Raw genomic sequence first — 16,476 nt, forward strand, 5'->3', positions numbered from 1 at the left:
CTGACTCCAGGTCCATTCTCTGGCCACTAGGACATCTTCTAGTGACATCTCTTTGTCATTATCCTACAAAGAATCGTCTGGTCTATTTTTCTCCAAGGTACCTGGTACATGATGAATTCATCATTCATGTAGTTCACCTTGTTCTCCTTAACTATGCTCAATGCTTAATAATTCAGCCAAACTGACTTTGATGTCTCTCACATACAGCATTCTAATGCCTTAGTCTTTGCAATCACCCTTACTTGAAATATGCTTCCTCTTCACATTTGCCTTTTAGAATCCAGAGCTTCAATCTTTCAAAAGCTCAGCTCAATTGCTTCCTTTTATATGAAGCCTTTTCTGGACCTTTCCCAACTATCAGTGCATTTTCGTCCACCAAATACCTTAGATTTACTATAGCCCCATGTATAAGATATTCCTGTGTATAAGACACCTTAATTTTGGGGCCCAAAATTTGAAAAAATGTATTACATAAAGTTATTGAACTCATTTTATTCATCATAAAATTCATACAACTCCTCATCACTGTCAAAACTCCCATCCATTTAGCTCATCCTCATCTGTATTTGATGATGAATCACTGTGTTAGGAGAGGCTCTGACTGATCTCCTGCCTGTGCTCTGGTCTGTGGTTGACCACAAGCTCTCCTGTTAAGTCTGGTGTGTGGACAATGCTTAGTCCATTCCATTTCATGAACCTGAAGCACCAATTGTCTTCCTTTGAAATCAGTTACTTCTTTTTCATCAGCAATTCCTCTTGGCTCTCTCTGAACCATCTTTGTGGACACAGGAATTCTACTTGCCTTTTGCTCTTCAATCCATCTCTTCAGTTCCCTCTAACTCAGGCCACTTGGCTGCCATGCTTCTCATGGGCTTCTTTTGCCAGGGCATTTTCAGCAGGGTTTCTCATTCCCATAACCAGTCTTGGATTGTTTTCTCAATTGGAGGAGGAATAAACTGCAGCATGATTTCCATTTACTTGCAAACTGGATCACTTGGAACTTGAATTCAGCACTGTAGGAAAGTGTTTTTTGAGTCATTTTTCCAGAACATGGCAAAACAAAACCTAATATATCTTGTAACAAATGTGAAACAATGAGTGCAAAGACAACAATTGCGAAAAAGTGGGCGAAATGCAAGTAAAAAAAAAATCTACAACCACTGTATAAGATGCTCCCAGTTTTATACCCCAGATTTTTCAAAAAGGAGTGTGTCTTATACATGGGGAAATATGGTACTTTGTATATTTGTATGCAACATATTATCTACTTAAGAACATAATCAGAACATAAACCCCTTGAGGACAGGTACTTTCATTTTTAGAACACAAAAGTAAGCATTTAATAAATAATTGATGGACCACATGTGGAACAGTCTTTTCTAATGTCAAATGTGACTGATATTAGTGAATAATTGAGTCACTAATATTAGAAAAAAAGAATGTTATGCTCAGTGCTGTTAAGATAGATACCTGTCTACTCCTTTTTATTTTCTTGAGAAGTTGTTACTAATATATTAACCAAATAACATTTTCCTATTGAACAGAGACATCTTTTTAATTTCTTTTTATCCAAACATATTGCCCTAAATTAGATTTTTCTGTGTCTTTGGGATCCTCCTAAACTTGCCCAACCTCTCCAAACACCATTGATGGGGGGGAGGGAAAGAAGAGAGAAGTAAGGGAGTAAGGAAAAATGGATAGCTATAGTAAAAAAATGAAAAAATTAGTGTTCCATGGTGCTTTTTGTATTGTGTAATACTCAGCTTGACCTAGAATGCCTTCTGCTTTGATGTTAGACATTGTAAGGAGAGAGAAAGATCTGGAATTTCTTCCTCTGAAAGAGAAGTCTTAAAGTACCAGTCCCCAAATTTGAAAGAGAATCCTAAATTATTTCAGTCATTCTTCAAGTCACTTGCTATCTACTTCCCCTATCTTTGTCTGTCTACCCTAGCATACACATATTAACACCAAAAGGGAGACTCTTTACTGTAATTATTCACTTGGAATTTATTGGTGACCTTAGAGAGAGAATTTTCAATTCAGTCAATATCTTAAGCCAGATAGTGAGAAAATGGATCCCATTGTATAGACTTTTCCTGAACTTTAACAGTAAAGAAGAGGAGAGATATGAGATGATAGCTGGATGAAGAAAAAATGTAAAGAAAAGACTTTTGGGGGATAAAGTTGGCCATGTTTGGAGGAAAAGGATGATGGAGAAAATGAACTGAAAATCTATAAGAGAGGGTAGAAATTCTTTCTGGATCTAAGTCCTAGAAGAAACAGGAAGAAATATAATACATACAATGAAATTATTGACCTTCCATCAGGGAATTGCTCTAAGTTATTTTAATTAATCATGATGGATTTATAACAGTCCATCCTCATTTAGCATGGTCAGGTTATTGCTTTAGGAATAAAGATTTGCCAGCTGTGAAGAACAGATTGGAGAAGGAAAAGATGAAAGGAATGAAGACTAATAAGGCTATTACATTATTCCAGGATTCCATGAATAATAGCAATAACATATATTTAAAAATAGGGGCAGCTAGGTGGCACAGTGAATAGAGCAGCCCTGGCATCAGGAGGACCTGAGTTCAAATGTGGCCTCAGACACTTAATAATTACTTAGCAGTGTGACGTAGGACAAGTCACTTAACCCCATTGCTTTGTAACAAGAAGAAGAAGAAGAAGAAGAAGAAGAAGGAGAATTGCTGTTTAAAGTTAGTATAAGAGGAGTATACTTGTGAAGTCTCTTCTCATCTCCTCACCTATTTCTTCCATAGGAAGCATTAAAATGGTACAGGTGAAAAATGTATTGGTTTGGGTTCAAATCCTTGTCCTGTTTGGGCAAAATGATTAACTTCTCTAGGCTTCAATTCCTAATTTATAAAATGACAGGATTAGACTTGATGAACTCTTAAGATACTTTATGCAGTGTTTTTGAAGGTCATGCACAGAGACATATCTAACTAGTGTAATTTTTTTTCTATTTCCTTTTTTTTTTAAGTTTTTTGAAAGACAGTGGGGTTAAGTAGCTTGCCAAGGTTGCACAGCTAGGTAGTTATTAAGTGTCTGAGGCCGGATTTGAACTCAGGTACTCCTGACTCCAGGGCCAGTGCTCTATCCACTTCACCACCTAGCCGCCCCACTCTTACAATTTTTAATGATTCTCCTAGACTAAACTTTATAACCCCACATTTTATCTGTACATTTTATAGGTGATAATGTACTTTTTCTCCGTCTTGTATGCTTTCTTATCAGTTTAAGAAATGGGTGATTCTGATGATGATGACATCCCTCAGCTTTCTCCCCATGCCCTAGCAGCTCTGCAGGAATTTTATGATGAACAGCAGCAACGAAAGATTAACTCTGCTGAAGATAATAAATATAACATTGGGGTAATAGAAGAAAATTGGGTAAGTAAATCCATTTTAGACTCATGCATCTTGTTTTAAAGGGGGAAAAAAAAGTCAGTAAGCTAATAATTCTTTATTGAGGACCAACATTTGATGTGCCCGATTTGTTGCAAGGCACTGAATGGGCATAAGCAATGAATCATCAGCTATCCTTAGACCATACCTTCTAAAGTATTTACCACTTAGTTGGAAAAAGAAGTCTTAACACTAAAAAATTAGCATGTGTTTTGAAGCCACAGTAAACTTCAGTAACTCCCTGTTACTCCAGGATCAAATACAAAATGCTCTGTTTGGCATTCAGAGCCCTCTATAACCTCCCTCCCTCCTGCCTTTCCATCCTTCTCATCTCTTTCTTACTCATAACCCTAAATGTCTTCTTCAGTCCAGTGACACTGGCCTCCTAGCTGTTCTACAAATAGATACTCCGTTTCTTGATTCTGGGCAGTTCTCTGACTGTCCACCCTGCTTGGAACATTCTTCCTTCTCTACACTAACAACTGAATTTCCTAGCTTTCTTCAAGTCCCAACTAGAATTTCACTTTCTGCAGGAAACCTTCCTCAATCCTTAATAATTCCAGTGTTTTCTCTTTTAATTAATTTAATTAACCTGTATATAGGTTGCTTAGTATATGTTTATTTGAATCTTGTTTATTTCTTCTATTTGATTGTGAGCTTCTTGAGGACAAGGATTATCTTATCCTTTTTTGTACCCCCAGCAGTTAGTACAGTGACTGGCACATAGCAGGGTTTTAATAATATCTGTCGATTGATTTATTAATTGACTTTTGCTGAAGAGCAAATATGAATTTAAATCCCACCTCTGCTACTTAATGTCTGTGAGTCCTGTGACAATTTTCCTTATCTGTAAAATGAAGGTGATATTTGTATAATTTATCTCACAGTGTGTCATTATTATGAAAGAAAGAAACCATTTTAATAACTCCTACTATGATAGCCAACATGAATTCAAGAAATCAGTTGCATTAAAGTTAGAGATTATGAACATATCCTACTTTAATGATTTCCTGTCCCTTTTCACTTCTATCTACTAAAGCTTTTGAGGAGGTGGGGTAGTTGTGAAAAATAAGCTTTTCAACAAAGAATTGAAGCCTGCATTTTATTTAATGTGAAGTAAATTGTTGAGAAACAATTCAAGCTTCTGTCTTTCTTCTGTTAATTTCCTAGCGTTAGTAAGGCTACATGCGTTATATATAGATAATATTTTATAGGCACGTTGAGTGATTTTTTTTTTAACCTACTTTTTGTCTCTAACAGTCTCCAGATTTGGAGGTTTTTCCTTTTACAATTTCTGGTTAATCTGAGTTTTTTTTTTCTTTTCTTTTTGGGGAGGAGAATATTGATTTCATTGGTACCAGGAGCTCTTGGGGGGGAGACACAGCTCCCTCCAGATAGGGTGATCAGCACATTCTAGGCAAGTTCTAGTCTTGGAAAGTTTATCTAGGTTAAGTGACTTACCCAGAGTCACACAATCAGTATGTGTTAGAGATGAGACTTGAAACCAGGACCCAACTCTTCCTGCTTCCTAGGCCACCTCTTTTTTAACAGAAGCATTGCCTTTTGACCTAGAGAAAGTTCCCCATTCTAAATTCCCTTCAGTGTCTCAAATTTAACTATTACTTCTTTGACACTCAAAACTATATATCCCTATTTAATGATAATGTTTTCTCTTCAGAACTTGCACAAGCTTTTATTTTCATCTCTCTCCAGCACTTATAGCACATTGTATTTTTGAGTGTATGTGCTATATTCATCACTAGACTTTATGGTTTGTAACAGCAAGGAGTCCTGATATAGTAGGTGTTTCATAAAATCTACATTAAAGGTTGTGCTGGAGCCACACAAATATGTTTTATTTATGGCACTGCCTAGAGCAAATAGTTTTTCCCTTTTTTTCTGATTTTTTTTTTTTAAATTTTTGGTTAGCAGTTCATTCCTCTCTTAGCCCCCCTTTCATAACTTAGTGGAGTTGCTAGGTTTAGATTCAGGAGGCCTTTTTGGATACTTTATGTGTGACTTAACCCTCACAAAACATTTGTCTCTGGCCATCTCTAGGACTGATCTGCTTCTGATAATTGTGAACAGTAGTACCCTGAAGAACTATGGTGCTAATACAGTGTACCATCTTTTAATTTTTATTACAATTTGTGCTTACAGTCTGCTTTTCTCCCAACTATAATTTCTCTTATGTCTTAAACATTTCTGTTTCTGATCTACTACTACTCAGTTATCATGTTTATTGAAGAGTTATGGTTAACTGATTTTGAAAACAAATTAAGAATTAAATGTTTTAGTTTTTTGATCATATTCATATACAAAGTAAAATGTAAAAAGAAGAGAATTGTACATGAAACTGAATCTCTAGTATCTAAAATTTGCTTTTCCTTTGAAGTATATAATAAATCTAATATCTAAAAGTATATAATAAATCTAATATCTTAAACTGCTTATTGTATATTACATATTACATAATATATATAAATAAGTATATAATAAATTCAGCATATTACTTTCAAAGCTCATCTGTTTATTTCTATTACTTTCACTTTTTTTGTTTTCAGAATTAAATTTGATTCAGTTTTCTATCCCTTTGCTTTCCTCCCTCTCTCTTTACATTCTTTGTATTTTCCATCTTTTCCTCTCAGCTCTTCTTGCTTTTCTCCGTGTTTCACTGGCCAATTTCTATGTTAGTCCTGTTGCATAGCCTGTCACATTTTCATCAGGTTTTCTGCTCAAGGAAACTCATTAGCCACAGAACTTCTTTCAGTTTCTCAACTCTGGCTTTTTGAGATAATGTATTTCTTTCTAGATCTCTGCACCTTCTTTATTCAGCCCAGTAGTAATTGCTAGAAGGTATTAATTACTGCATAACTGCAGGTAAACTGTGTGTGTGTGTGTGTGTGTGTGTGTGTGTGTGTGTGTGTGTACATGTGTATAATTCTTATAAAGATAGAGAGGCAACATAGTGTGATACATAGAGAGCTAACCTTGAAACCAGAACACCTTCTTTCAAGACCCATCTCTGACCCTATTGGTTGTATGACCCTGGGCAAGTCACTGAATTTCAAAACCACAAATTATTATATCTATGTTTTATCATATTTCTATTTAGTTGTTAAACATTTACCAATTGCATTTTAGTCTGGATCCCTTTCTGGATGGCTTGACATCTCTTCTGTAGGTGACTCTAAGACTGTTAAGTTCAGAGATGTTGACCTACATTGGTAGATTAAGCTATCTCACCTAGTAGTTCCCTATATCAGTGAAGTCACAGGTGAGTTTTTTTAGTTTTATCCTAATGTTAACAAAAGTACTGTCAATATTGGAGGATTTGTTGGAAAATAGTCACATTTGTGAGTTGTTGGTGAGCTACAAAATGATAAACCATTTTGAAAAAAAAAAGTGAAACTATGCCAAGAAAGTGGCTAAACTGTCCATATCCTTTGGCCCAGAGGTTCTATATCATAAGCCCAAGGAAGTCATGAATTAAAAAAAGAAAAAGAAAAGGTTTCATATATACAAAATATTTATAAAAGCACTTATTTTTGACAACAAAGAACTGGTTTAGTTCATAAATTATAATAGGTTGTAAGAAATGACAAATGGAAAGATTTATATGAACTGATGGAATAGTAAAGGAAACAGCCAAGAAACCAATATACCATAACCACGATGATGTAAACAGAATTACCTCTACTAAAAAACTTAAACCAAATGTTACAAAATTATGAAGAACAAGAAAGAGATATAAGAAAACACCTTCCTCCATTCCTTTTCAGAGGTGGAAGAGAGAGATTCATATTGAATATATTGTCATAGTGTTTCAATATATTGATATTTTCCTAAATTTTTCCTTTAAAAAAAAAAACCTCATGAGATGGCTCTCTAGAATGAGGAAGAAAAGAGCTACAGGAGGGCCCTTTGGAGTTTTTTTGTGTCAGGCAGTGGGTGCTAGGATTACAAATGCAAAGAATGAAATAATCCTGACTTACAATAAGTGTACATTTTTATGATCTTTGAGAAATCAATCTCAGTAAAATAGGGAACTCTTTAAGACTAAGTTCTGTTTGACTAGACTTTCTGTAATGAGAGTTCCCATTTAATACAAACCCAATTCTAGGCCTAAAAAATTACAGGAGGAAATATAGGAAAAAATCAGTAAGCATTTACTTTTTTTTAAAAGGGGGTGGTGAGGAGGGCAGCTAGGTGACATAGTGTATAGAGTACTGGCCCTGGAGCCAGGAGGACCTGAGTTCAAATGCAGCCTCAGACACTTAATAATTTCCTAGCTGTGTGACCTTGGGCAAGTCACTTAACCCTATTGCCTTAAATAAATAAATAAACAAACAAATAAATAAATAGAATTTTTAAGGAAAGGGGGGGTGAGGAGGAATCTGAGTTGGTTGGTGAGTTCCCTTCTTATATGATTTCTCATAATAACTCCTGTTTTTCTTCCTTAATCAAAAATATATTCTCATATGTGTCTAACTTTAATTCTGAACATTTTCCATCCTGCTTTAGCTGATTTCCTTTGTAGAGTTTTATTCCATGGGATGATAACTGTCCTTTTCTCAAACTCTTTGAAATCTCTTCTCCTCAAATCTAAGGTATATGTCACTTTGGCCAGCTTTCCTTTCCTACTCTTATCACAAACTCTAGGAAGGAGTGGTCACTTCCCAGCCAGAGTTTCCTTCCATTTCTATCTCATTTGTTGGTGAGATTTATAGTTGGAATAGAATTCCCCCTTGTTGACTGCCTTGACCTTATGAAGAATGAAATTATCATTAAAGCAAGTCAAGAATTAATTAGTACTTTACCAAATCAGCCCAACCTAAGATACTCAACATCTGATATATATTCCTGAATATCCCCCTACAGCTTTAAGTGAAGGATCTTTTCATATGAAGGGCTTCTGTTGCCATGAACCCCTAGGTAGTAGAATTTCTTAGTTGACCTGGTCACTCTAGAGGTGTCCTTTCAGAAGTGGTCCTTAGTCATAGCCCTACCTTTTATCACCTAGATGACCTCAAAAAAATCATTTAAGTCACATCAACAAGCATTTACTTAGCACTTATTTTGTGCCTCTCCACCCCTCTGGTTCATCCTCTCTTAGATGAGGTTGGAGCAGAGGACCTCTGTGGTACCCTCTGCTTTTTTTTTTTTTAGGTTTTTGCAAGGCAGTGGGGTTAAGTGACTTGCCCAAGGCCACACAGCTAGGTAATTATTAAGTGTCTGAAGCCAGATTTGAACTCAGGTACTCCTGACTGCAGGGCCGGTGGTCTATTCACTGTGCCACCTAGCCACCCCTCCCCTCTGCTTTTGATCTGTGAACCTATGTATAATTCTGGTGGAACTGCTTGTGGCCTGGTAATGTGCTGATTTAGAGCCTTGGGACAACTGTAGCTCTCTCTGGGTACTTTATCAGAGAGATTTCATCCTTGCTTATTTCATCACAATGTTGTCTATCTCTGGCATATAAGACGCTACATCCTTCTTGAGACTTCCCCAGTTTTTCATAGTTTAGCTGCTTTTAAATTCCAGAGGTTCACTTAGGAGTGGGGTTATTTTATCTTCCCACAGAAAGGTAAAGCTCTCTATATTGAATCTTAACTTCATAAAAGTCATTTTTATTTTTAAATTAATTTTTTCCTGCAAAATTCTTTTATCTCCTTCTTACCCCTACCTTCTCATTGAAAAAAAGAAAAAACAAATTCTTGTAATAAATATATAGACAAGCAAAACAAATTTCTAAATTGATTGTATCCAAAATGTAGATCCTAGATATGTCTCAGTCTGAACCCTGAATCTGAAGATATCTGTCTCATTTCCTCATCTTAAATTATAGGTAGACTATGGACTAAATGATTTCTTCAGTTTATTCTGCACTAATACTCTATGAACCTATGAATATCTGCCAGCAGATTCAATTCAACTGATATTTATTTGACAGTTTTTTATATGCATAGTACTATGCCAGCAAACTGCCTGTGTAGATAAAGTGCCTGAAATCTTATCTTACCCCTAGTATCTGTCCTTTCTACATTTTAATAATAGATTTGAGTAACTCTTCCCCGAATAATTACTACTAATTCATCCCAGAGCTGGCAAAACACTCCACTTGTCCTCCAATTTGCTGTCATCTATTGAAAGGTCTCAGTCACAAATATTAATTACTAGACATCATTCCAAGCAAGTCTCACTAGTTCTGAATGCATACAAACCCTGCAGACTTGCTTACAATTCTCCTTATCCTAGTTTAGAAAAGGAAAGGGTATGTTCAGACTTATTTAGCTGTACCTTAGATGCTCATTAATTTACTGTCTATAGTACATAAACCTAAGCACTTTAATGTATTTAAGTACAGATGTGTAGTTTTTCAGCTACCAGTAAAGAAGCTGTTTATCTAAAGAGGAAAATTTGGAGGGTTTTTTGGTAGGACTGTCAATGTTTCACAAGCTAGAGCTAAAAATATTTGATATATCAATAAACTACATCTATGTTGTTTTAATACCACCACCTTGTGGCTTCCCTGAGTTATTTGAGAACCTAAAGAGCCTGTATATGTTAGTGAAATCTTTAAGAGAAAAATACATATAGAGGGCCAGTTTAAAAGACTCTTTAATGCCAGGAAAATATAGGTTTGTGAAATCAGTGTTTAATATTGATCTGCATAGTGCCAAGCTTGAAGTCTCATCTTCTTGAGTTCAAATCCGGCATCAAATACTGATCAAGTCACTTAATCTTTTTTGCCACAGTTTCTCATCTGTAAGGTGAGCAGAAGGAGGAAATGGCAACCCATTCCAGTCTCTAATGGGATCATGAAGAGTCAGACATGACTGAACAATAACAAAGTTGGATTATTACTTTCCAAAAATATGCCCCTTGCTGTGATTTTTATACATTTGGAAGGGAAAGTTGCTTTTTAGATACCAAAAAGTTTAATGTGTAAGCAATAAAAGTGATTTCTACCCATTTCCCTTCCACAGCAATTGAGCCAGTTTTGGTACAGTGAAGAAACAGCATTACGATTAGCTACTGAAGCTATTATGGCTGCTGGTAAAGGTGGAAGGTAACTTTTAAACAGTTTTTTTCAGCATCTCTCAAATCTATTGTCATTAGTCATTTTTCTTAGTTAAAAATACTTTGTCTTTAGATTCTTTTTTTCTTATCTATCCAGACTTTACAAGGAGTCTTAAAAATGTAGTACCTTGGGGGCGGCTAGGTGGTGCAGTAGATAAAGCACTGGCCCTGGAGTCAGGAGTACCTGGATTCAAATCCAGTCTCAGACACTTAATAGTTACCTAGCTGTGTGGCCTTGGGCAAGCCACTTAACCCCATTTGCCTTGCAAAAACCTAAAATAAAAAATGTAGTGCCTTTTTGTGTTATATATAGTCCAAATTAAAAGAATAGCCTTTTTATAACTAGCCATAAACTTTGATGAAAACCTTATTGTTGTGATTAAAGCTTTATTATTAGTAAAGCAGTAATATCTGCATCAGATATTATAAATCAAAAAAATAAATAGCTATTTTTCCCAGTATGTCCATTTTTTGTACCTCTTATTAATATCACAGTAATCCAGAATCTATTATGGTAGAGTTTAATGAAACATTTTTATCTTTGTTAACGTTTTTATATTTTTTATCCCCTATATCTGCAATGCAGAAAGGAGTGATTTAGATTTAGATATGTCATATCAGGGTTTGTGCTAACTCTTAGGCAGAGTCCACTAAATTTAATTCCTTTGAGACTACTCAATTTAAAAGAGCAAAGACCAGAATTCAAAAAAATCGACTTTTTCCTCCCAACTTCCAAGAGGTGGACTTGAAGCCCTGGCCTTTTTCTGAGTACTTATCCATATTGTAACAAGGGAAAGCCATATGGGATTTAGGAGCAAAGGATGTTAATCATATGCAATTTGCTCACATTGGTTTTTTTATTTAATTTTTTTAGGTTTTTTTTTTTTTTTTGCAAGGCAAATGGGGTTAAGTGGCTTGCCCAAGGCCACACAGCTAGGTAATTATTAAGTGTCTGAGGCCGGATTTCAACCCAGGTAACGCCTGACTCCAGGGCCAGTGCTCTATCCACTGCACCACCTAGCCACCACTCACATTGAGTTTCCAAGGTCACACATTATGAACATGCCATTCTAACCCTGTTTTCTTTGGTGCAAAAAGAAAACTGGAGCAGCCCCCAATTTTCATAGGCTTGACTTATACAAGATATCCCAAAGGCTTAAATTTTAATAGCTTATTTGACTATTAGTTACTATTAAGTAGATATTATAACTAATAGCTCTTATAGTCGAATAAACTATTAAACCATAAAGTGCACTGACACTTTTGGGACATTTTGTATATATCTCATATACAAATACCCATCCAGGGGATTTTAGGTGGTGCAGTGGATGGAGAACTGAACATAGAGTCAGGAAGACCTATGTTCAAATCCTGTATATTCCTAGATAGGTCCTTTAGCCTCTATTTGTTTTACTTTCCTCACCTGTAAAATGGATTTAATAGCACCTACCTCTCAGAAATAGTCTAAAGACAAAATGATACAATGTTTGCAAAGTACTTTACAAACCTAAAAGTGTTAGATAATAGGTATTGTTGTTATTATTGTTATTTTCCCAGTATTTGTAGGGATTTCCTGTCTTTGCTTATTTATCTAACCTTATATGGTCCCAGATTTGATTTAACAGGAAGATAAACAGTAGTAGGAGGAAGCAATGAGAAAGAAGAAAAAAGAACAGAAAAAAAGAGGGGGGGAAAGTGTACATCTTGGGACTCTGGGGTCATTTTTTCTCTATGTTCCACACATCGCTTCCCTTCTCTACCTTGTTCACAACAGCATACCCAAGGCCAACATCAGTTATCGGTATTTCTATTAGGAGAAAAGAAACATGGGGAATTGTTGCAGAATTCCCCCTAATTGTTGATAACAATTTGCATTTACAGTATTGTAAACTTGCTACAGTTATCCTAAACTCCCTTCTTCCCCCTGGCACTTAAAATTCAATCAATGAAAGAGAACCAGAGAAAATAAGTGAAGATACTAATCCCATCTGGAAAAAATATGAAAAATTTTTGAGTTCAGTACCCCTCTATTATCTCAGCTTTACAAATAAGCCAAAGAACTTAATGGGATGTCCAGGAAAGGTGGACAGAGTAGGCTTAGAACCAGGAGGGTCAATCTGATGTGTACAGTGAACAGCTTCAGAGGAAGCAGGCTCTTCTTAAATGATAGGTTCTGACATTTAGGCCACATGAGGAAACTAGGCCCAGATAATGACCTGGAGCAAGTGGTGAAGAATAGCTAAAAGACAGAGTAGGAAAGGAGCCAGAATAACTGACAAGTGAATTTGCATTAGACAATATGACAATATGATGGAAATCAAAGTTACTGAGGATGAAGGAAGCTACTGGGGAATCCATGCTAGAAAGACCAGAGCCTTTGGGAGAACTCTTTGGGGGTACTGAGTCATAGGGACCTTAGAGATTAACTTCAGTTTCACTGTTTAACAAAGGGTGAATGCAGTGCTTGTTAGAGATAGAGCCTTTGAGCCTTCCAGGCCAGAAAAAAGGAAGTCACTGTAAAATCAGGAAGGTCAGAAACCATAGGCAGACTCTTATAAGATCAGGGAGCAGATTTTAAGAGGGACTGATAGTTCTAGCAGCCTTGTCCTGAATGTACTTCAGGCTAGAAGCCTACGAGTTTGGGACAACAGCCAATCAGGACAGAATTGAGGTCAGACTGACTCCAGAGAGAAGAAATAAAAGAGTGAGGTCAGTGGATATTAAAGGAGCTTAGCAAGACCAACATTTAACTCCTTTTGGGTGAAAAGCAATGCTAAGTTCTTCACTCCTATAACTTTTAAGACTTAAAACTTTTGTAATTTTCTTTTTTGTTTTGTTTTTTTAAGGATAATTTTACTGAAATTACTAGCATTAAAACCCTTGAAAAAACCTAAACAAGATTATGTACTAATGTGAGAAATTACAGAGTAGAGAAGTTTGGAATTTAATATCCTTTTTGAAGTTTGGGCTAAGGACAGAGAAAGGAGGTGATACTAAATGAAAAACACAGGGAACAGGAAAGCAGAAAGATCTCCAAGTTGAAAAAAAATTGAGTGCACACAAGAGAGAACCAGGGAGGTTCTCATGGATTAACATTCAAGCAAATGTTCTTTTGAAGTAGGGGAAAGACATGGGATCAACTCCTGTCTCAGATACATAGAAGCTGTGAAAGCCTGGACAACTCACTCAGTCTCGATGTGCCTTGGTTTCCTTTCCTCTATAATGAGGGAGTTGGACTTAATTGACTTCTAGAGTCCTTTCCAACTCTAAATCTATGATCTGATGATGTATCAAGAAGGGTAGTCTCTAATCTTCACGCTTTCTCCTCTTCATTGTCATTCCTAGTTATCTCTTAATCTGTGTAAGCCTCAGTTTGCTGATTTGTAATATAATAATAACTTATTTCACAAAATTGTTTTATGGAGTCAATGAGGGGGTGTTTATATGTTTGTGGGTGTTGGCATGTGTGTGTTTGGGTGTGTGTGTGTGTGTGTGTGTGTGTGTATTAGAAAATCACTGCTGTTCTATGCCCAATTTATCTTTTTGTGGGGGGGTTGCAAGGCAGTGGGCTAAATGACTTGCCCAAGGTCACACAGCTGGGTAATTATTAATTGTTTGAGGCTGGGTTTGAACTCAGGTCCCCCTGACTCCAGAGCTGGTGCTCTATCCACTGTGCCACCTAGCTTCCCCCCAGTTTATCTTTATGTGTTTTTTGTTACTGCTCAATTTTTTTCCCTTTCCCAAAAGTGACATGGTAAGTAGGTAGTTGCTTTACTTTGGATATATTAAGTTGAAGAGATTTTTTTGATGGGCCTGAGAATTTAACACATCTCTACCAGTTTTATGGAAGATGCATTTCAAATTCTAAATAATCAGCTTACAAAATAGACTGTTAGAATCCAATATGTTGGCAAGCAAGGGAACAATTAGGGATGGCTGTTAAGTGGATAGCAAATTTTTTAAACTTTATTACCAGAGGAAACCAAAGGTTTATTCATAAACCAGTAAGTTGTTAGAGTTTTCTTTTTTGGAACTTGGAGTGTTTTTTTCCCAAAATCATGAGGATTTTAAAAATGAAGTCAGGATAGTTCAATTTGGGTGTATATATTTATATATATATATGAAATAAATAATAAAGGACTAAATATGAAAACAATAAGAGTATTTTAGCCTTTGTGCCATTACCAGCAGGCATTTTTCATAATATGTTCCTTATGTTTTAAGTTGTTGGTTATTATTAACCAGTTGATATGTACTTTCATACCTTAAAATTTTGTACTGCAGATTTTTTAACATCATATTCTTTCAGTATGAGTTAGTACAAAGGGCTACAGATTGCATTTATAAATCTATGACTGCTAGTGGTTTCACTGATGTTTGTCAATTATATAATTGAATGGAAGCATAAACTCAAATAAGAGGCTAGAGTAAAGACCTCCTCTGAAAAAAAGGCTTCATGAAATCCATGCCTTGGTTCTTAGTAGATGTTTGAATACCCTAGGTTAACTTTAGGAAACCCTTCATGAGTTTGTTCATTCTCTACTTCCAGGATAGCATGTATCAGTACCCCCAGTGTTTACCAGAAATTGAGAGAACTGAATGGTGAAGACTTTTCAGTGTGTATCTTGGAATATGACAAAAGATTTGCTGTATATGGAGAGGAGTTCATCAACTATGATTACAACAATCCTTTAAATTTGCCTGAAAAGCTTACTCCACATAGTTTTGACATTGTTATTGCTGATCCACCTTACCTTTCTGAAGAATGTCTCAGAAAAACATCAGAAACCATCAAGTATCTAACACAGGGAAAGATTCTGCTTTGCACAGGTATTGTATATCTCTAGGCTTTTCAGTTTTTTAAAAACAGTTTGTGTTTTCTCCTGTCTTATTGAAACTGATGATAACTTATTTTTTATTAGGATAAAAGAATTATGGGATCAATTTAAAAGGGTTTTATCAAGCTTTGAAGTGCTATAGAAATTTATACACGTTTTCCTAATGTTTTGTTCCAATATTTGTCAGAAAATTGGAACTTTGGACAAAATAAGTGGCTATTAATTTTCTCAATATAATGTGTTTTTCATTGAGTCCCGCCTATATGCTAGCATACATAGGCTATCATCACTTCCTGTTTTTCTATATTCACTGGTTCCCATTTTGTCTTTCTGGAATTATATTCTTAGCCAAACATTTTAGTCTCCAATTATGTAATATCTAATGCCACTGAGGCTTTTCATTGCCCTCCCTCTGGGTATTTTTTTTTTAGTCAGACAATATAAAATCAAATGTCTTTCTTTTTAAATAGCATTTTATTCTCCCTTTTCCAATTACATATAAAAACAATTTTTAATATTCATTTTTTGTTTTGAGTTCCAAATTCTATCCTTTCCTTCCCCTTCCCTGAGATAATAAGCAATTTGATGTAGATTATATGTACAATCAAATGCCTTTCTTAAATCCATCTTTTTTTCCCTTTGTCATCCTTAGTTTGAAACCAAATTGACCTAATAAGAACATGATATTTGCTATCCATACCTTTTGTTCTTCTTAGTGCCTGCAAATGGATTGATGAATATTCCTGAAGATATTTAAACAAAGTTAAGCTTATTGCTCTCTAACTTTCAGGATTTTTCTTTTCTCAGTTAAAAAAAACCGAGCCATGGTTCTTTTTGTGTTTGTAATAACTCCTTATGAGTTTTTCCAATATCAACTAATTACTTTTGAAAGAGTTATTCAATCAATAAGTGTTTCCTAGGTGCAAGACATTGTGCTAGGATTAGAGAAAGACTCAAGGAAGAGTAAAGCAGTCCTCATATTTATAAGCAGATAAAGACATAAATAAAAATAACCACTCTGCAATGTAAAATGTTCTACATGTATAGAAGAGGTGTATCCATGGCTTGGAAGACAGCACCCTACTATGCAAAGTAGAGCCCAAAAGGAAAATATTTTCAATTAA

General features: G+C 35.5%; 1 protein-coding gene across 1 annotated transcript in view; it reads left to right on the forward strand.

The window, feature by feature from the left end:
- EEF1AKMT1 (EEF1A lysine methyltransferase 1) overlaps nucleotides 1-16,476 on the forward strand; it is a 36,954-nt gene that overhangs the window by 3,007 nt on the left and 17,471 nt on the right. Inside the window, exons 2-4 of the mRNA XM_074216236.1 lie at nucleotides 3,262-3,416; nucleotides 10,421-10,503; nucleotides 15,064-15,344. Coding sequence (XP_074072337.1) covers nucleotides 3,270-3,416; nucleotides 10,421-10,503; nucleotides 15,064-15,344 — 511 coding nt within the window. The 5' untranslated portion in view covers nucleotides 3,262-3,269. The remainder of the gene's footprint in view (nucleotides 1-3,261; nucleotides 3,417-10,420; nucleotides 10,504-15,063; nucleotides 15,345-16,476) is intronic.

Source organism: Macrotis lagotis, chromosome 1 (assembly GCF_037893015.1).
Source record: "Macrotis lagotis isolate mMagLag1 chromosome 1, bilby.v1.9.chrom.fasta, whole genome shotgun sequence".
NCBI classification, from domain to species: domain Eukaryota; kingdom Metazoa; phylum Chordata; class Mammalia; order Peramelemorphia; family Peramelidae; genus Macrotis; species Macrotis lagotis.